Source organism: Anthonomus grandis, chromosome 10 (genome assembly GCF_022605725.1).
Source record: "Anthonomus grandis grandis chromosome 10, icAntGran1.3, whole genome shotgun sequence".
Lineage (NCBI taxonomy): Eukaryota > Metazoa > Arthropoda > Insecta > Coleoptera > Curculionidae > Anthonomus > Anthonomus grandis.
Window position 1 is genome coordinate 4,188,417 of NC_065555.1, and position 22,188 is coordinate 4,210,604.

A 22,188-nucleotide genomic window follows, 5' to 3' on the forward strand; every position below is an offset into this window, starting at 1 on the left:
AATTTTAAATGCAAATAAATACTACATAAAGATAATTAAAAAAAAATGTTAAACAATTTCGCTGGATATCCTCAGGAAAGTCTGGAAAAAAATTTCAAACATCAATATTTTACTATTCCTTGCCTTCATATAGATAACTATTTAATTTTTAGCAATTTAGCCGCCATAAAAAGGGAATTTTGTTTACCGGGCCGCGTGACACGTATGCGTGATCACATCGCGAAATTCTTTTTATAAATTCGTGTACCGCACCTGCGTCATGGCGACTATGTAAAATATAAGGGGGAGTAAAATGCATGGACTGGTAAACTAGAAATCATATTTAGCATATAACAAAATACTATAGCAAGCCTTTAAAGAACCAAAAAAAAATTTTTTTTTGGGGGATTTTTAAAATTTGGACAATTTTTCAAAAAATTCCAAAAACCAAAAATTTTCAAAATTTTACTCCTGGGACTTGAGATGTATTTATTATTATTTAAGAGAGAAATGATTTTTTTCTTACAGGGACTTGATTTGGCTTTTTTCGAGAGTATTTTGAAAATTCCTCCAGGAAGGTCTGTAAAAGTGGTGAAATAATCCTAAAAATCAAAAATTTCCAAATTTTGAATCTTAGGATTCCAGATATTCATCATTCATTAAGAGGGAAAAAAAAATTCTTACAGGCACTCCTGTAATTAAAAATCAAATATTTTGGCTTTTTTTGAGGGAATTTTCAAAATTCTTTTGGGAAAATGTAGAAAAACCTTCAAAAAATCCTAAAAGTCAAAAATTTCCAAATTTTTAATCCCACGATTCCTGATATTCATTAATCTTTAAAAGGGAAATGATTTCCTTCTTACAGGAATTGCTGTAATTAAAAATTTAATAGTTTGGCTCTTTTTGGGAGGATTTTCAAAGTTCTTTTAAAAAAATTTGGAAAAATCTTCAATAAATCCCAAAAATCAAAAATTTTCAAATTTTTAATCTTAGGATTCCAGATATTCATCATTCATTAAGAGAGTAACGAATTTATTCTTACAAGCACTCCTTTAATCAAAAAATCAAATATTTTGACTTTTTTTGAGGGAATTTTCAAAATTTCCTTGGGAAAATTTGGAAAAATCCTTAAAAAATCCCAAAAATCAAAAATTTCCAAATTTTTAATCCTAGAACTCCAGATATTCATCATTCATTAAGAGGGAAATAAATTTGTTCTTACAGGCACTCCTGTCATTGAAAATCAAATATTTTGACTTTTGCTAAGGAGATTTTCAAAATTCCTTTGGGAACATTTTGAGAAACCTTCAAAAAATCCTAAAAATCAAAAATTTCCAAATTTGTAATTCTAGGATTCCAGATATACATCATTCATTAAGAGGGAAATAAATTTGTTCCTACAGGCACTCCTGTCATTAAAAATAAAATATTTTGGCTTTTTTTGAGGGAATTTTCAAAATTCCTTTGTGGAAATTTTGAAAAATCTTTAAAAAATCCTAAAAGTCAAAAATTTCGAAATTTGTAATTCTAGGATTCCTGGAAAATTTTTCTGAAAAATTTTTGGGAGGATTCTCAAAATTCTCTTGGGAAAATTTAGAAAAATTTTCAAAAAATCCTAAAAGTCAAAAATTTCCAAATTTTGAATCCTAGAATTCCAGATATTCATTATTCATTAAGAGAGTAATAAATTTGTTCTTACAGGCACTCCTGTAATTAAAAATCAAATATTTTGGCTTTTTTTGAGGGAATTTCCAAAATACCTTTGTCGAAATTTGTAAAAATCTTCCCAAAATCCTAAAAGTCAAAAATTTCCAAATTTGTAATTCTAGAATTCCAGATATTCATCATTCATTAAGAGGGAAATAAATGTATTCTTCCAGGCACTCCTGCCATTAAAAATCAAATATTTAGGCTTTTTTTGGGAGGATTCTCAAAATTCTCTTGGAAAAATTTAGAAAAATCTTCAAAAAATCCTAAAAGTCAAAAATTTCCAAATTTTTAATTCCAGGATTCCAGATATTCATTATTCATTAAGAGAGTAATAAATTTGTTCTTACAGGCACTCCTGTCATTAAAAATCAAATATTTTGTTTTTTTTGAGGGAATTTTCAAAATTCCTTTGTGGAAATTTTGAAAAATCTTCAAAAAATCCTAAAAGTCAAGAATTTCCAAATTTGTAATTCTAGGATTCCAGATATACATCATTCATTAACAGGGAAATAAATTTATTCTTACAGACACTTCTATAATCAAAAATCGAATAATATGGCTTTTTTTGAGGGAATTTTCAAAATTCCTTTGGGAAAATTTTGAGAAATCTTCAAAAAATCCCAAAAATCAAAAATTTCCAAATTTTTATTCCTAGAATTCCAGATATTCATTATTCATTAAGAGGGAAATAAATTTATTCTTACAGGCACTCCTGTAATTAAAAATCAAATATTTTGACTTTTGCTAAGGAGATTTTCAAAATTCCTTTGGGAACATTTTGAGAAATCTTCAAAAAATCCTAAAAATCAAAAATTTCCAAATTTGTATTAAGAGGGAAATAAATTTGTTCCTACAGGCACTCCTGTGATTAAAAATCAAATATTTTGGCTTTTTTTCAAAAAATTTTCAAAATTTTTGAAAATTTGGAAAAATCCTCAAAAAATCCCAAAAATTTTCAAATTTTTAATCTTCGAATTCCAGATATTCATTATTCATTAAGAGGGAAATAAATTTGTTCTTACAGGCACTCCTGTCATTAAAAATCAAATATTTTAACTTTTGGTGATGGGATTTTCAAAATTCCTTTGGGAAAATTTTGAGAAATCTTCAAAAAATCCTAAAAGTCAAAAATTTCCAAATTTGTAATTCTAGGATTCCAGATATACATCATTCATTAAGAGGGAAATAAATTTATTCTTACAGGCACTCCTGTCATTAAAAATCAAATATTTTGACTTTTGCTGATCGGATTTTCAAAATTCCTTTGTGGAAATTTTAAAAAATCTTCAAAAAATCCTAAAAATCAAAAATTTCCAAATCTCAATCCTAGAATTCCAGATATTCATCATTCATTAAGAGGGAAATAAATTTATTCCTTCAAGCACTCCTGTGATTAAAAATCAAATATTTTGGCTTTATTCAAAGAGATTCTAAAAATTCCTTCGGGAAACCCTTAAAAAAGTCCCAAAAACCAAAAACTTCCCTCAGATATTCGCCATTCCAGAAAAAAATACATTTTTGCATAAAACCATAAATATCCATAATTTCCATACATTTTATCTATCCTAAAACGAATAAAAATAATATTACTTCTATCTTTCGCACGTAAAAAAAAAACCTTTTCCAGGCAATTTTTTTACCTACAAATCCGGCTTTCCAGGACCTCTCCCTAATGGAATCCAGGAAAAAACCACGGTCATATTATTTGAGAAAACCCTAAATCAATCAGGGGATAAAAAGCATGAATAAGTCCCTGATAAAATGGCAATAAAACCCCTCGAAGGCTGAAGTGTTCGATTTTTCCAGACTTTACTATGAGCAGAATAACTCTCATAAATACAACGTAAAATTGCAAAATAAAAAATGATCCAATAATTAATTCTACATTTTAAGGTTATAATTAGTACAAACTCAAACCACGTAAGCTATATATTTACGTACGTAACCTAATTAACTAAACACTACTAAAATACTTAATTAACTACTGCTAGAGTTAATTAATTAATTATCGAAACATGCCTATTTAAACAGTATATTATAAGATTTTTTTTTGTGTAAAAATAATTTCAATTACAGGGTGTCTCAAAAAAATGATTAATTTAATTATTTAACTTGAGACACCCTGTACGCTCTACACTCTATATACAGGTCGTTCGCTTGCTCGTATGTACAGGCATTTGTTTTTTCAAAAAAAAAAAAGCGTCACTATGGAATTTAAACGGACAAAAAAAAAAATAGTCAACCTCCCATATAGTGGAAAAGGTATAAAATGGCGGATTTTGACATTGAAAGGTCAAAATTTAAAAACGAAGCATGCACATGATTTTAATATGCAACAATTATCACCACCTAAATAATACAAAGTAAAGAAAAGTGTTAGCATAAGTTCTAGTTCTTCTATAATATAGCAGCAGCACAGTATAGCAGAGCGAAATTCAAATTTGGCGCCATAATCAAATTTTCAAATACTCGCTATTATGACGTCACAAACCGGTTTTCACTTCCGGTTAGTACTATTCCTCGACATTCAGAGGGCGCAACAGATATTCTACGAGAAAGCGATTATTTTTAGTGTTTAAATTCATTTTTCTGTAGATTTTTTAAGACGCGTTTCCTCGAGGGTTAATTGGGGGAACTGAAAAAGCTTACAATGGATCTCAATGGAATAGAATAAAATAGAAAATAGTAATAATACTAGCTACGTGACTATATATGTCTCTTATGGAAATGTCAAAAAACTCATAAATAAGCGCCAAATCGTGATTCCGAACATGACCGGATCGCGTTTTCGGACAGCACTAGTAAAACTGTTGCGGCGAGGGTTAAACAAGAGAGAGATAGCGAAGTGTTTCCCCATGCAGTTTCCCTTTACCCTTTGCCCTCTTTGCCACCCTTATGGCCTAGTAAAGCTGTCAACGACACTCAGTTTGGCGAATGTTAATCGGTGGGAGGAGGGTAACTTTGATTTCAATCTCTTCTCGACTGTTAGGGTTATTATGTAATAAATTATTTATCGCAAGGCGTGGCACCTCTAGAGTTACAATTACATGCAATTACTACATTAATTCTCTTCACGCTCCTGACCTGTACAGGCTCATTGTTAATTCACATACAGTACAAACGGTTTAAATTCCTTTCCTGATAAATGTTGTTCACGCTCACTTACTGTGTGCTATTTCATTATTTCGCGTTACGTTCTTTAATTAATAGGATTCTCTACTTCTTTACTGTTAGTTCCTGTAAAAAGAGCCATTTTTTTTCTGCTGGCACGTATTCAACTTCATTATTTTAAATGGGATGCCCTATATTTTATTGCATTTTTAGATTCTAGGTAAAATTCTAAGAAATTTGATGGGTCACATGATATACTTTGGTCCAATAGTTTTTAAGATATACGCAAAAGAAAATCGAATTTTTCCAAATTTTAAGGCACATAGGTCTAGAAATATTTAAAATAGAACAAAACGGTTTTCACTTCCTGATACAGGGTGAATTAGTGGATATTTCTCACCCCACTGTAATAAGAAAATACTTTTTAAAGGTAAATGCACATATTCAACCTCCTTATTTTATATGGGACACCCTATATATTATTACATATTTAGATTCTACATGAAATTCTAAGAAATTTGGAGGGTCACATGACATACTTTGGTCCAATAGTTTTCAAGATATACGCAATAGAAAATCGATTTTTTAAAAATTTAAATGCACATAGGACGAGAAATATTTAAAATAGAAGAAAACGGTTTTCGCTTCCTTATACAAGGTGAATCACTGGATACTTCTCACCACACTGTAATAAGAAAAAACTTTTTAAAGTTAATTGCACGTATTCAACCTCCTTATTTTATATGGGACACCCTATATATTATTACATATTCAGATTCTACATGAAATTCTAAGAAATTTGGAGGGTCACATGACATACTTCGGTCCAATAGTTTTCAAGATATGCTCGATAGAAAATCGTATTTTTCCAAATTTAAAAGCATATAGGGCCAAAAGTACTTAAGATAGAGCAAAACGGTTTTCACTTTCCTATGCAGGATAAATTACAGAATGTTTCTTAAATAACTGTAATAAGAAAAAACGTTTTTCAGTTAATTGCACGTATTCAACTTCCTTATTTTATATAGGACACCCTATATATTATTACATATTTAGATTCTACATGAAATTCTAAGAAATTTGGAGGGTCACATGACATACTTTGGTCCAATAGTTTTCAAGATATACGCAATAGAAAATCGATTTTTTTTAAATTTAAATGCACATAGGACGAGAAATATTTAAAATAGAAGAAAACGGTTTTCACTTCCTGATACAGGATGAATCAGTGGATACTTCTCACCCCACTGTAATAAGAAAAAACTTTTTAATGTTAATTGCACGTATTCAACTTCCTTATTTTATATGGGACACCCTATATATTATTACATATTCAGATTCTACACGAAAATCTAAGAAATTTGATAGGCCACATGACATACTTTGACCTAATAGATTTCAAGATATAAGCAACAGAAAATCGATTTTTTTTCCAATTTAAAAGAATATAGAACCACAAGTATTACAGATACAACAAAACCAATTTCACTTTCTTATACAGGTTGATTCACAGGATGATTCTCACACCACTGTAATAAGAAAAAACTTTTTTCAGTTAATTGCACGTATTCAACTTCCTTATTTTATATGGGACACCCTATATATTATTACATATTCAGATTCTACATGAAATTCCAAGAAATTTGAAGGGTCACATGACATACTTTGGTCTAATAGTTTTCAAGATATACGCAATAGAAAATCGAATTTTTTCCAAATTTTAAGGCACATAGGTCCAGAAATATTTAAAATGGAAGAAAACGGTTTTCACTTCCTGATACAGGGTGAATAAGTGGATACTTCTCACCCCACTGTAATAAAAAAAAACTTTTTTCAGTTAATTGCACGTATTCAACTTCCTTATTTTATATGGGACACCCTATATATTATTACATATTCAGATTCTACATGAAATTCTAAGAAATTTGAAGGGTCACATGGTATACTTTGGTCCAATAGTTTTCAAGATATACGCAATAGAAAATCGAATTTTTTCCAAATTTTAAGGCACATAGGTCCAGAAATATTTAAAATGGAAGAAAACGGTTTTCACTTCCTGATACAGGGTGAATAAGTGGATACTTCTCACCCCACTGTAATAAAAAAAAACTTTTTTCAGTTAATTGCACGTATTCAACTTCCTTATTTTATATGGGACACCCTATATATTATTACATATTTAGATTCTACATGAAATTCTAAGAAATTTGGAGGGTCACATGACATACTTTGGTCCAATAGTTTTCAAGATATACGCAATAGAAAATCGATTTTTTAAAAATTTAAATGCACATAGGACGAGAAATATTTAAAATAGAAGAAAACGGTTTTCACTTCCTGATACAGGGTGAATAAGTGGATACTTCTGACCCCACTGTAATAAGAAAAAACTTTTTAAAGGTAATTGCACGTATTCAACTTCCTTATTTTATATGGGACACCCTATATATTATTACATATTTAGATTCTACATGAAATTCTAAGAAATTTGGAGGGTCACATGACATACTTCGGTCCAATAGTTTTCAAGATATGCTCGATAGAAAATCGTATTTTTCCAAATTTAAAAGCATATAGGGCCAAAAGTACTTAAGATAGAGCAAAACGGTTTTCACTTTCCTATGCAGGATAAATTACAGAATGTTTCTTAAATAACTGTAATAAGAAAAAACTTTTTAAAGGTAAATGCACGTATTCAACCTCCTTATTTTATATGGGACACCCTATATATTATTATATATTTAGATTCTACATGAAATTCTAAGAAATTTGGAGGATCACATGACATACTTTGGTCCAATAGTTTTCAAGATATACGCAATACAAAATCGAATTTTTTTCAAATTTTAAGGCACATAGGACCAGAAATACTTAAAATGGAAGAAAACGATTTTCACTTCCTAATACAGGGTGAATCAGTGGATACTTCTCACCCCACTGTAATAAGAAAAAATTTTTTAAAGGTAATTGCACGTATTCAACCTCCTTATTTTATATGGGACATCCTATATATTATTACATATTTAGATTCTACATGAAATTCTAAGAAATTTGGAGGGTCACTTGGTATACTTAGGCCAAGTAGTTTCTAAGAAATAAGCAATTGAAAATTTTATATTTTTTATTTTCAAGGTTATGTGGCCAAAAATATTTAATATAAAGCCAAAATCAGCTCGATGTGAAAAAATTTTAGACTAGTGGCACGTATTCAACTTCCTTTATTTTATGGAACACCCTATATATTATTACATATTTAGATTCTACATACTATTCTAAGAAATTTGATGGCCGGACATGACATACTTTGCATCCTCCAATTCATAACCTCTAAAAGTCAAAAACAACCGGACAACTTTAACCCCATATATCTTATAAACTCCTTGAGTAAAATATAACATGCGACCCATCAAATTACTTGGAATTTCACGTAGAATCCGTTAAAGTTAAGCCTGATTAATTTTAACAAACTCACGTTAATTTATGTCAATTTAAAACGCATGCGCATGCCTGTAATCGTAAGAAGAAATCCATCATGCAATAATAATGAAACCGAAAAAATGATGTACGGTGTGTGTGACAGCCTGTAACAAAGAAAAATATTTACTCAATATCAATTAATTGAACATTTTATACCTTTTCCAAAATTGTGTACAGTCTGTATATACAGGGAGTCAAAAAAAAAGGAACTAAATATAAGGTACCGTTATATTATATGAACAATCTAATTATTTATAATTTATTTATATGGAAGCAAGTGGCGAGGCAAAATAACTTCATAAAAGCGATTTGTCGATTGATATAAAATTATTCTGCCTGGCTCCTAACATCCCCCCTCCCAAAAAAAAACCACAATATGTAAAAAAATCACAATATAGTAATACCACATCAAGACTCCTTATTATAATAATAATAATAATAGTAATGAACAATATTGATTTAAAAAAATAACCAGTCAGTGGCGTAGTTCCGAACCTTGAACCCGTCGTACGTCCAACTGCCGAGCTTCAGTACGCACGTCTGCACGTCGTACGGAAAGAATTCGACGTCTATGGCGCACGAGCTCTTGTAGACGGCGGGCGGTTGCCACACCACGAACCCCGTGTTGTAGACGGTCGCTTTGGTCATCAGTGTGACCTCATAGTTACCATCTGCGCTGTAAAGAATACCATTTGGAAATAACATGGTAGAGGCGGGTGGTGGGCGGGTTCCTTTTTCCACGGGGAGGTAGTACTAGGTGGTTCGCGGTGGGTAGATTTCGTCGCGGGTGGACGGTTGATACTTTTGTGGTTATCAGTTTTTTTTTGTGTATTTTTAAGGAATTTGATGGGTCGCATGATATACTTTGGACCAATAGTTCTCGAGATATACGCAGTTGAAAATTGTATTTGACGTAGAGCGGCACGGTTTTTACTTTTCGAAACAGGGTGATTCAAACAGTCATTCTCTAACTAAAGTACCTTAAAAAATGATTTTTAGGTCACTTGCACGTATTCAACTTTCTTATTTTAAATGTGATGCCCTATATGTTATTGCATATTTAGATTCTGCATGAAATTCTAAGAAATTTGATGGGTCGCATCATATACTTTGGAGCAATAGTTCTCGAGATATACGTAGTTGAAGATTATATTTTTGTTTGGTTTAAAAGCTTGTTGGGGGAAAAGTATTTGACTTAGAACAAAACGGTTTTCACTTTTCGAAAGAGGCTGATTCCTACAGTAATTCTCCAACTAGTGCACTTCGAAAAATTATTTTAAGGTCAGTTGCACGTATTCAACTTTCTTATTTTAAATGTGACACCCTATATGTTATTGCATATTTAGATTCTACATAAAATTCCAAGAAATTTGATAGGTCGCATTAAATACTTTGAACAAATAGTTCTCGAGATATGCGTAGTTAAAAATTGTATTTTTTTTTGTTTAAAAGCTTGTAATGCTAAAAGTATTTGACGTAGAGCAAAACAGTTTTCACTTTTCGAAAGAGGCTGATTCCTACAGTAATTCTCCAACTAGTGCACTTCGAAAAATTATTTTAAGGTCAGTTGCACGTATTCAACTTTCTTATTTTATATGTGACACCCTATATATTATTGCATATTTAGATTCTACATAAAATTCCAAGAAATTTGATAGGTCGCATTAAATACTTTGAACAAATAGTTCTCGAGATATGCGTAGTTAAAAATTGTATTTTTTTTTCTTTAAAAGCTTGTAATGCTAAAAGTATTTGACGTAGAGCAAAACAGTTTTCACTTTTCGAAAGAGGCTGATTCCTACAGTAATTCTCCAACTAGTGCACTTCGAAAAATTATTTTAAGGTCAGTTGCACGTATTCAACTTTCTTATTTTATATGTGACACCCTATATATTATTGCATATTTAGATTCTACATAAAATTCCAAGAAATTTGATAGGTCGCATTAAATACTTTGAACAAATAGTTCTCGAGATATGCGTAGTTAAAAATTGTATTTTTTTTTGTTTAAAAGCTTGTAGTGCCAAAAGTATTTGACGTAGAGCAAAACGGTTTTCACTTTTCGAAAGAGGCTGATTCCTACAGTAATTCTCTAACTAGTGCACTTCGAAAAACTATTTTAAGGTCAGTTGCACGTATTCAACTTTCTTATTTTATATGTGACACCCTATATGTTATTGCATATTTAGATTCTACACAAAATTCTAAGAAATTTGATGGGTCGCATGATATACTTTGGACCAATAGTTCTCGAGATATACGAAGTTGAAAATTGTATTTTTTTTTGTTTAAGAGGTTGTAGAGCCAAAAGTATTTGACGTAGAGCAAAACGGTTTTCACTTTTCGAAAGAGGCTGATTTCTACAGTAATTCTCCAACTAGTGCACTTCGAAAAATTATTTTAAGGTCAGTTGCACGTATTCAACTTTCTAATTTTATATGTGACACCCTATATATTATTGCATATTTAGATTCTACACAAAATTCTAAGAAATTTAATGGGTCACATGACTTACTTTGGAAAAATGGTTTCTGAGATATAAGCAGTTGAAAATTGCATTTGTTCTGTCATGAAATTGAACAAATACTATATATTCTTAAAATATCAGTTGTTCACAAGTCAAAAACCTAAAAATGTTTAATAATTTCATAAAATAGTTATTACCCGATCTATCGCATTAAATAGTCTAAGTTAATTAGTCTGTCATTATTATACATTTTCTGTATCTAAAATAATCCACAATACAATACTCTACTCGCCATAATCATAGTCGAAGTTTAGAATATTTATTTAAACCTCACTTTAGAGGAAACTTGCTTTGTTTGGCAACGTTGCATAACAATAACCAATGAGCTTTGAGTGAGTATTAAATGCTATAGAAAATTAAACTTTAAAAATAAAATTAGTCTATCGCATTTAATAAGGTGCAGTTGTCAATTGTGAAAATCTGTCATCACTGTCATTATTACATTGCGACGTTGCCATAAAGGTAACAATGTCTTGCAGAAAAGCTTAATTTGACAACGTTGCACGTATATTTAGAATAATGGCAATGAGTGTCGACTATTAAGTGCTCTAGAGAGTATATAATATTTTCCCTAAAAATAAAATTATTGCTCTCTCCCTATCAGAGTTAATGGTTTAAGAGAATTGAAAAAAAAGAAGTGCATTAATTTGGTGTCTAGTAGATCAGGATGGAGCGACGCAGTAGGCCATGGTGCCACGTTGCCAGATATGAAGAGATTTGACACATTTTTGACATATATGCCCCCCGGTGTTGTAATGTTTAAGGTTTATTAATGTTAAGGTTAGCATAACATAGAACGTCCAAACGGAGAGACATTTATTTCATTTTAACGAATTAGACATCAGGGAGGTAAAAAAAAACTGTTATCTCTAACGAACACCGACCGGTGCACACGGAAACGTAACGTCCGAACCGTTAAAAAGCGATCGGTATTTATTACCGTTTTTTTTTTATATATTCCGGATTACGGAAATGGAAATCGCCGGAAAAAAGCATTAAAAAGCGTCGCGGGTTTAGGTGATTTTTTACTGTTTCCGTTTAAATATTGGCGCCCAATTTAGTCGACTATAGGCAACCCACAACGCATCTTATGCAAACATTTTTAGGTGCATAGTGGGTTCCTACACTCGTTTCCAAGATGGCCGCCACCTTGACGTTTGTCTGTGCCTTAATATTAAAAAAGGGAGTGTTATATAAAGAAATAAATTTATTATTATCCGATCTGTCGCATTTAGTCTAAGTTGACTGGTCTATTAAATGCTATAGAAAATCTAACTCTAAAAATAAAATGATACTTCTGATTTTTAACTGTTTCTGTTTTAAATATTTGACGTCCAATCTACTCGACTATAGGCAACCTACAAGGCATTTTATGCAAACATTTTTAGAAGCATAATGGGTTGCCTACACTCATTTCCAAGATGGCCGCCACCTTGACGTTTGGTGATGCCTTCATAATATTTTCGTTAAAAAAACGATTAAAACTTATAGTTTGATTAATAATCATTCACGCTTTAGTTTGAGACATTTATACAATATTCCGTGTCTTTTAATACCGAAAAAGTTGGTTTCAACTGTGACGTTTTACTGGACGTTGCCGTTGCCATGGTTATATTTAGTACGGTGCACTAGTGGAACGTGGGGTGAAACGAGACATTTTTATAGTCGAAATATTTCACGTTTTCTTGACTGTCGCCCTTATCCACGTTTGCCGTTGCTGAAAAGTCGGACTTTTTGGGGCCATTTTTCTCGATTTACTAGCGGACGAACTCCGGTAAAGAAGTTAGTTCACAAATCTCGTCTCGCAGCCGCGGCACGGACTTTCCGAACTCGTTTCCCTTTATTTGAAATTTACGCTCGTTGTTAGTTATTTCCAGTTTGGAAATATTAGGAAATACCGTCCGAAAGTATATGGCATAAGGAGGGAGAGGGACAATAATAAAGAGGACGCGACTCCCTAAAATCGATCTGTTTTGTTGTCTGGAGGAACAGAATCCTTGTGTCCAGTTATTGGAAATTACGCTTTTGTTCTTGTCTGCTTCTATCGGGCGTCATATTTTTTGAGTTTCACCGTCTGCAATAAGATTTATGGCCCCCAAATAAACCTTTAATACATCCAATTCCCTCACAACCCCCATCAGATAAAAACGACAAATAATGTGACACGTGAGAGAGATCTTATAGTACCGTGTCATACTATAAAAACAAAAAACCACAAAAACACCAACCACCCACCGCATAAACACGCAGAAAAAAAACACGCACTCAATAGACAACCTGCAAGAGAAAAACAGCCCCTCACCGCCCCCTTTACCCCCCCAACCAGTGATAGGGGGGCGGATGATAAATACGAACAGTTGGGTGGTGCCGAAGATGTTTATGATGTCGCTCAAGGGCGTGTTGGTCTTACCTTGAACCCATCGTACGTCCAACTACCAAACTTCAACACGCAAGTCTGCTCGTCGAACGGGAAATATTCGACGTCGATTTCGCACGAGCTCTTGTAGATGGCCGGGGGTTTCCACTCGACCAACCCCTGATGGTAAATGGTCGCTTTGGTCGCGAGGGTCACCTCAAAGTTACCGTCGGCGCTAAAATGTTGATACTGTAACCTCCTAACTCACAGTTAAAGAGGTTGAAAGAGATTGATGATTGAGGTTGGTGAAGCGATGAGCCGAGCGAGGGTGAAGGTGAGGTGTGTGAGGCACGCGTGATAGGTTGAAGCTGAAATGTGAAGCGTGACGTGGGTGTGTCTGATGAGAGTATTTGGGGGGAGTTTTAAAAAGCTACGTTCTGTTTTTGTCTAATTTTCTATTTTTTTGGATAATTTTGGATAAGTTTGAGGTTTTTGCAAAGAGTTTGCACTCAAAGATGTATCGGTCCGAGGTGCATGTTTTGAGGTACTAACGATTTTTGTACCTCAAAAACTTTTTAAATTACAAGCATTTTTGTGCAACAGCCACATTGAGTTTTTGATAAAAAACGTTCAATTTTACACATTTTTCGGTGTATTTCTATAACCGTTAAAGGTATTTTTAAAATTGTTTCACGCAAATCAAAGGCATTGTCTGAGGATGAGTTGCACGTGCGAAACGTGAGGGTTGCTTTTTGACGGTTTTTTAACTGAAAAATTGCCTTAGCCAAAGCATTTCCGGTGGCCTCCAGTTTTTTTAATTTTTTGCGATATTTTCGAAATTTTTTGAGATTTTGAAAAATGATTTTTACGCAAAGATGTAACTTTCCGAGATGCACATTTTGAGGTACTAACGATTTTTGTACCTCAAAAACTTTTTAAATTACAAGCATTTTTGTGCAACAGCCACATTGAGTTTTTGAGAAAAACGTTCAATTTTACACATTTTTCGGTGTATTTCTATAACCGTTAAAGGTATTTTTAAAATTGTTTCACGCAAATCAAAGGCATTGTCTGAAGATGAGTTGCTCGTGCGAAACGTGAGTGTTGATTTTCGAAGGTTTTTGAACTGAAAAATTGCCTTAGCCAAAGCATTTCTTGTGGCCTCCAGTTTTTTTGACAAATTTTTATTTTTTTTCGATATTTTCGAAATTTTTTGAGATTTTTAAAAATGATCTTTACGTAAGGATGTAACTTTCCGAGATGCACATTTTGAGGTACTAACGATTTTTGTACCTCAAAAACTTGTGAAATCACAAGCATTTTTGTAAATTAACCAATTTGAACTTTTAAGGAAAACATTGAAATTTTACACACATTTTTCAGTGTATCTTCGTAACCGTTAAACATATTTTCAAAATTCTTTCATGCAATTCAAAAGCAATGCCTGAGGAAGAATTCAAACGTTATGCTACAGCATGATTTTTGAAATTTTACGATTGTACAAATTTTTTAGTGTATCTCCGCAATTCTTAAAGATATTTCTGAAATTCCTTCACATAAACCAAAACCAATCTCTGAGGATCATTTGAACGTACGAAACGTCGAATTTGTCTTTTGATTCCGCAAATAGTGCTCAAACACATTTCAGAATGACAATATTAATTACGTTAATTCCCAAACAGTGACATGTCGAGTTCCCCAGTTACAAGACAAAGGTGCTCAAACGCATGTCAGAATGGCAATAATTCAAAAACTGTATATTAATTACGTTAATAATACGGCATAATTTTGTAAGTGAAAAACTCGCTTAACCACACTGATTCTAGCGACCTCCACTTTTTTTTGTCAAATTTTACATTTTTTGAGATATTTTCAAAATTTATTGAGATTTTAACAAAAGGTTTCCATTCAAAGATGTAACGCTCTGAGGTGCACATTTTGACGTATGAACGATTTTTGTACCTCAAAAACTTTTGAAATTATAATCTTTTTTGTAAATAAGCCAATTTGAACTTTTAAGGAAAACATCAAAATGTTACGATTTTGAACACATTTTTCAGTGTAACTCCCCAACCGCTAATGATATTTTAAAAATTCCTTCAAGCAAATTAAAACCAATGTCTGAGGATGAATTCAACGTACGAAACGTTATATATATAATTTTCTAACTGACAAATTCCGAAATAGCGTTCAACTGATGACTGGAAAAGATATAGAAGTATTCTTTAGGTGCATGGAACAGAGACAAAAAGAATATTCAGTTGACAAGAACAAGGACAAGACGACTCCTCAACAGCCTGAAGGAAGACAGAAAGACTCTTTAAAGGCAGTTGAAGAGTGGAACAAGGACAGAAATAGTCTTCAAAGGCCTGGAATAAATAATTTTTTTAAATGCCTTGAAAAGAGACAGAAATGCTCTTTAAGTGCATGAGAAGAAGACAAAAAGACTCTTCAATTGCCTGGAAGAACAACAAAATTCCTCTTTATAACCCAATAAATGACCTGCAAAGGCAATAAAGAAATAACGAGATTTTTACATACGCATTCAACTCAAAATTTCTCACACATTTGGCAATGTATGTATGCAACCGTTAAAGGTATTTTCAAAATTCTTTCACACAAATTGAAAGCGATGTCTGAGGATAAATTAAACATACGAAACGTTATAATTTTGTAACTTGAAAATTCACTCAGTCAACAGTAACTTTATTTGTCAAATTTTAAATTTTATAAGATGTTTTTAAAAATTTTTAATATTTTACAAAGGGTTTTCACTCAAAGATGTAACTTTCTGAGATGAACATTTTGAGGTATGAACGATTTTTGTACCTAGAAAACTTTTAAAGTTACAAGCATTTATGTAAATCAACTTTTAAGGGAAACATTAAAATTTTACGATTTTACACACATTTTTTAGTGTAGCTCCACAACCGCTAATAATATTTTTAAAATTCTTTTACGTGCATCAAAAGCAATGTCTGAGGATGAATTGACCGTACGAAACGTTATGATCTTGTAAGTGAAAAAAATCAGTGACTCTAGGGACATTCACTTTTGCGTCATATTTTACATTTTTTGAAATATTTCCAAAATTTTTTGAGATTTTTATATATGATTACCACTCAAAGATGTAACTTTTTGAGGTGCACATTTTGAGGTATGAACCATTTTTGTACCTAGAAAACTTTTAAAGTTACAAGCATTTATGTAAATCAACCAATTTAAACTTTTAAGGGAAGCATTAAAATTTTACGATTTTACACACATTTTTTAGTGTAACTCCACAACCGCTAATAATATTTTTAAAATTCTTTTACGTGCATCAAAAGCAATGTCTGAGGATGAATTGAATGTACGAAACGTTATTATACGACATGATTTTGTAAGTGAAAAAATTGAGTAATTCTAGCGACACCTACTTTTTTGTCAAACTTTACAGTTTTTAAGATATTTTCAATTTTTTTCGAAATTTTGACAAAAGGTTTGTACTCAAAGATGAAACTTTCCAAGGTGCATATTTTCAGGTATTAACGATTCTTGTATCTCAAAAACTTTGGAAAGTACAAACATTTATGTAAATCACCCAATTTGAACTATTGACACTCGCATCAAAACCTTACAATTTGACGTCCTGATTTGATACTCTGCCACCGTTAAAGATATTTTCAAAATTCTTTTAGGTAATTTAAAAGCAATGCCTAAAGATGTTTTTTAAATATTGCCATCTCTCTCACTCCCACTTCCGTATAGAAAGCGAGACACGTTAAAAACGAGCTATTCGCTCACGGTTCGAAGAACAATGGACAATGAAAAATATCGCTTAGTGGTCGTGTACGCCCGTTTGGCCCGATCTCCATACATGGCAAAAACATCCCTTTTTTTTCGTCTTTCTTTTTCGTTAACAACTAATGATTCTTGCGGCAAAATGCGAACATTGGCAAAAAAACGCCGCACCTCGTTAAACCTCGCAATGGAAATCTTTGGCAGCTTTCCCACTTTTTTATTACGGCATAAATTTAAATCAAACACTCAAAATGTACAAAGTATATGATCGATATTCCTGTTAGGTACAAGTACATAATGAACTTCCAGAAGTTCATGTGCTCTTGAGTGAGTTTTACTACAATTAAATATTGAAGTTCTGGATGGTTCAGGGTCTAGTCGGGTGGAGAGTTTGAAATGGGATGGCTGCATTCAAGGAATTTACAGATGATCCTATTTTATTAAAAAAAATTTCTTTTTTTCCAATGTTTAATTAAACTTTCTGTCAGCGTTTCATTGAAAATACACCGGACGTGGAATTTTAATTAACTGGACGCACGCATTACATCTGCGAAATATCGATGATAATCCGGATTTATTTAATGATTTTCCCACATTTTAGATGAAATTTCGTTTAAAGGGAGGGACATTTCGAAATTCGTTATTAAATAAACGGAGACATGTTTTTAAATAAATGTTGCAAAGGGCATTAGTTGTACAACGATCTGTTAAAAAATTCGATCTGGCATGCTATGACTATGTTTCCACGTCTACTTGATTCAGTAATTAACCAAGTAATGGCTGACTAATAAGTTTTAACTTCTGGAAAAAATGGAAGAATCCCTCATCACTCCCCAATCAGAACGGACTGGAACTCCCCATTTCCCCTTCAAAAGTCAAATTAAGTTAAATGAATGTTTTGCCCTCCCTTCTGCCCTTTAAGCCGTCGAAATGAATTTTTATCTGCCCGGGGAAAAATCTTTATAAAAAAAAAAGTGAAATTAATTACGATTGACGTGCTAAAAGTATTTAAAAGATCGGAATTTTTGCTTTAGCAAGGGGTGCTCAAACGCATGTCAGAATGGCAATATTTGATAAATCAAAAAATATGCAGAATCAAGCGTATGATTTTTTAAGTAAAAAATTCGCTTAAGTAAAGTGATGGTAACGACCTTTACTTTTTTTGTCACATTTTGAATTTTTTGAGATACTTGCCAAATTTTTTGAGATTTTTACAAAATGTTTTCACTGAAAGATGTAACGTTCCAAGATGCACATTTTGAGGTACTAAAGATTTTTGTACCTCGAAAACTTTTGAAAATACACGCATTTTTGTAAATCATGCAATTTGAACTTCTAGGGAAAATATTGAAATTTCACGGTTTTACATACATTTTTCATTGTATCTCTACAACCGTTTAAGATATTTTCAAAATTCTTTTACGCAAATCAAAAGCAATAACTGAGGATGAATTAAACGTACATTATGATTTTTCAACTTAAAAATTCGCTCAGCCAGGGTGGTTTTAGAGACCTCCATTTTTTTTGTCAAATTTTACATTTTTTAAGATATTTTCGAAATTTTTTGAGATTCTTGCAAAAGGTTTTCACTCAAAGATGTAACGCTCTGAGGTGCACATTTTGAGATATAAATAATTTTTGTATCTTACAAACTTTTTAAATTATAAGCGTTTTAGTAAATCATCCATTTTGAACTTTTAAGAAAAACATTGAACTTTTACGATTTTGCACACATTTTTCAATGTAATCAACAGTTCAATTTCAAAATTCTTTCACGTAAATCAAAATGTTTGAAGATGAACTAAACGTGCAAAACGTCGAAGTACGTAATAAATTTATCTTTTTTGTTTCGGCAAATGGCATGTCAGAATAGCGACACCTAATAAATTAATTAATTCATTTATATTAGTTACGCTAATTCCCAAACTAACTAATTAAAAGTCAACGAATCATGAATGGCAGTAAAAATAAAGTGCTCAAACGCATGTCAGAATGGCAACAACTAAGTAAAGCAATCAAAAATTGTATTTTAATTCCCAAACAGTGACATGCCAAATTTCCTAATTAAAAGTTCAAGCAAGAATCATGAATCACAGGTGGTACTCAAATGAAAGGCTAATGATATTATTAAAATTCCTTTACCCAAATTAAAAGCAATATCTGAGGATGAATTAAATGTCCGAAACGTTATGATACGGCATGATTTTGTAAGTGAAAAACTCGCTCAACCAAAGTGATTCTAGCGACCTCCATTTTTTTTGTGCAATTTTGCATTTTTTAAGATATTTTCTATATTTATTAAGATTTTAACAAAAGCTTTTCATACAAAGATGTAACCTTCCTAGGTGCACATTTTGAGGTATGAACGATTTTCGTATCTAAAAAACTTTTGAAGTTACACGCATTTTTGTAAATCACCCATTTTGAACTTTTAAGGAAAACATTGAAATTTTACAATTTTTACGCACATTTTTCAGTGTAACTCTGCAACCGCTAATGATATTTTTAAAATTCTTTCACGCGCATTAAAAGCAATGTCTGAAGATGAATGAAACGTACGAAACGGCATAATAATATACCTGAAAAATTCACTTTGCCAAAGTGGTTCTAGCCGTCTCACTTTTTTTTTGTCAAATTTTTAATTTTTTGAGATATTTTAGAAATTTTTTGAGATTTTTACAAAAGGTTTCCATCCAAAAATGTAACGCTTTGAGATGCACATTTTGAGGTACTAACCATTTTTGTATCTCAAAAACTTTTAAAATTACAGCTATTTTTGTAAATCATCCAATTTAAACTTTTAAGGAAAACATAAATTGCACAGATATTTCAGTATAACTCCGCAACCACTAATGATATTTTCAAAATTCTTTCACGAGCATTTAAAGCAATGTCTGGGGATAAATTAAACGTACGAAACGTTGAAGTACGTAACGTGCTCAAACTCATGTCAGAATGTCAACACCCAAAACCCCAAAAAACCGTATTTTATTCCCCCTTCTTTAAAATACGTTAGGGTGAGTTGATGTGGCGGTTTAATGTTGGCGCAGTATGAGATTTGTACACGTAATATACGTAGTTTATCGGCTACAGCGGCTACAGAGCCGAAGGTATAAATTAAACGAAAACACGTATATAACGAAAATAGAGTAAATCGAATCAACGCGCGGATTGGAAATGATTGGTTTACTCTGTTCGCAAATGTAGTGACGATCGATGCGATTTAAACCGGAATTTTTTAACCATTTTAAACCCACCAGTGGCATTAAAGAAGGGGTGCTCAAACGCATATCAGAATGGCAACACTTAAGAAATAAAAAAAAATTGATACTAATTACGCTGACACAAGAATAAATTGACCTATTGAAAGTCGATCAAACATGATGGAAAATTCCCCAAATTACACCCCGACCTGGGACAACACCGCAAAATCGAACCGATCGTATATATGTGGAGAAACAAATCGTATAGAGGGTCAGGAATGCCCCCAAAATTAATATCGGGCCACGTGACTAATTTAGCGGTGCCCCGAGGGGCGCAGCTCGATTACGTTGAATTCGCAATACCTGGAATCTGCCGGAGGGCCCTTGGACGCGTTCACGATTGTTTTGCGAAGGCACGTACGCCCCTTGAGGGTCGATGACGAGAAAAATAACCTCAAAAAGTTTATAACCTCAAAACTCGAAAGCGGCTCGAGGTATTTAGCTGAAATAAAGTGCGCTGGATAACTGAAGAGGTGCTTGATAAATTTAATTAGGGTCACAAGGTTATACAGTGACTTTTTTCCAAGATATTTGGACCTAAATCGAGCGGACAGATCAAAGTCTATTCATCCTGACTCGACGTGCTCTCACTTGAAATTCAATAACTCCAAAACCGCTTGAGATATTTAAGTAAAATAAATTGCATTGGATTACTAAAGAAGTGCTTAACAAATTTTATTTAAATCACAAGGTGATCCAGTGACTATTTTCCAAGTTATCCAGCTTTTTATCGAGTCGCTAGATCCAAATCAATTCTTCCTCACTCGAGTTGCTGCCACTTAAAATGCAATAACTCTAAAACCGCTTGAGATATTTAAGTGAAATGAAGTGCGTTGGGTTACTGAAGTAGTGCGTGATAAAGTTTGTTAAGGTCGCAAGTTGATTCAGTGACTATTTTCCAAGTTATCCGGACTAAAATCGAGTCGACAGATGAAAGTCTATTCTTCGTGACTCGAGGTGCTCCCATTCAAACCTCAATAACTCCACAACCGCATCAGGCATTTAAGTGAAAGGAAGTGCACTGAATTACTGAAGAAGTACTTAACAAATTTTGTTAAGGTTACAAGGTTATCCAGTTACTATTTTCCAAGTTATCCAGCCTTTTATCGAGTCGCTAGATCAAGATCAATTCTGGCTCACTCGAGGTGCTCCCACTTAAAATTTAATAACTCTAAAACAGCTTGAGACATTGAAGTGAAATAAAGTGCGTTGAATTACTGAGGAAGTGCTTAACAAATTCTGTTAAGATCACAAGGTGATCCAGTAACTATTTTCCAAGTTATCCAGACCTAAATCGAGTCGATAGATCAAAGTCTATTCATCCTGACTTGAGGTGCTCTCACTTAAACCTCAATAACTCCAAAACCGCTTGAGGTATTTAAATGAAATAAACTGCGTTGGATTACTAAAGAAATGGTTAACAAATTTCCTTTAGGTCACAAAGTGATCCAGTGACTATTTTTCAAGTTATCCAGTCTGTTATCGAGTCGACAGATGAAAGTCATCTTGACTTGACATGCTCCCACTTAAAATGCAATAACTCTAAAATCGCTTGAGATATTTAAGTGAAATGAAGTGCGTTGGGTTACTGAAGTAGTGCGTGATAAAGTTTGTTAAGATCACCAGTTGATTCAGTAACTATTTTCCAAGTTATCCAGACTAAAATCGAGTCGACAGATCAAAGTCTATTCTTCGTGACTCGAGGTGTTCCCATTCAAACCTCAATAACTCCACAACCGCATCAGGCACTTAAGTGAAAGGAAGTGCACTGAATTACTGAAGAAGTACTTAATAAATTTTGTTAAGGTTACAAGGTTATCCAGTTACTATTTTCCATGTTATCCAGCCTTTTATCGAGTCGCTAGATCAAGATCAATTCTGGCTCACTCGAGGTGCTCCCACTTAAAATTTAATAACTCTAAAACAGCTTGAGACATTGAAGTGAAATAAAGTGCGTTGGATTACTGAGGAAGTGCTTAACA

At 32.6% G+C, this 22,188-nt stretch overlaps 1 protein-coding gene across 6 annotated transcripts in view; it reads right to left on the bottom strand.

Moving 5' to 3' along the window:
- The window catches only part of LOC126740912 (acetylcholine receptor subunit alpha-like), a 141,706-nt gene that overhangs the window by 73,280 nt on the left and 46,238 nt on the right, over window positions 1–22,188 (bottom strand). For 4 of the 6 annotated variants that reach the window (XM_050447101.1, XM_050447099.1, XM_050447098.1 and 1 more), the window contains one exon: window positions 13,215–13,395. In XM_050447101.1, coding sequence (XP_050303058.1) covers window positions 13,215–13,395 — 181 coding nt within the window. Of the gene's footprint in view, window positions 1–8,772; window positions 8,954–13,214; window positions 13,396–22,188 lie in introns of those variants that run through there. The other 2 variants (XM_050447102.1, XM_050447100.1) reach the window with 2 other exon arrangements.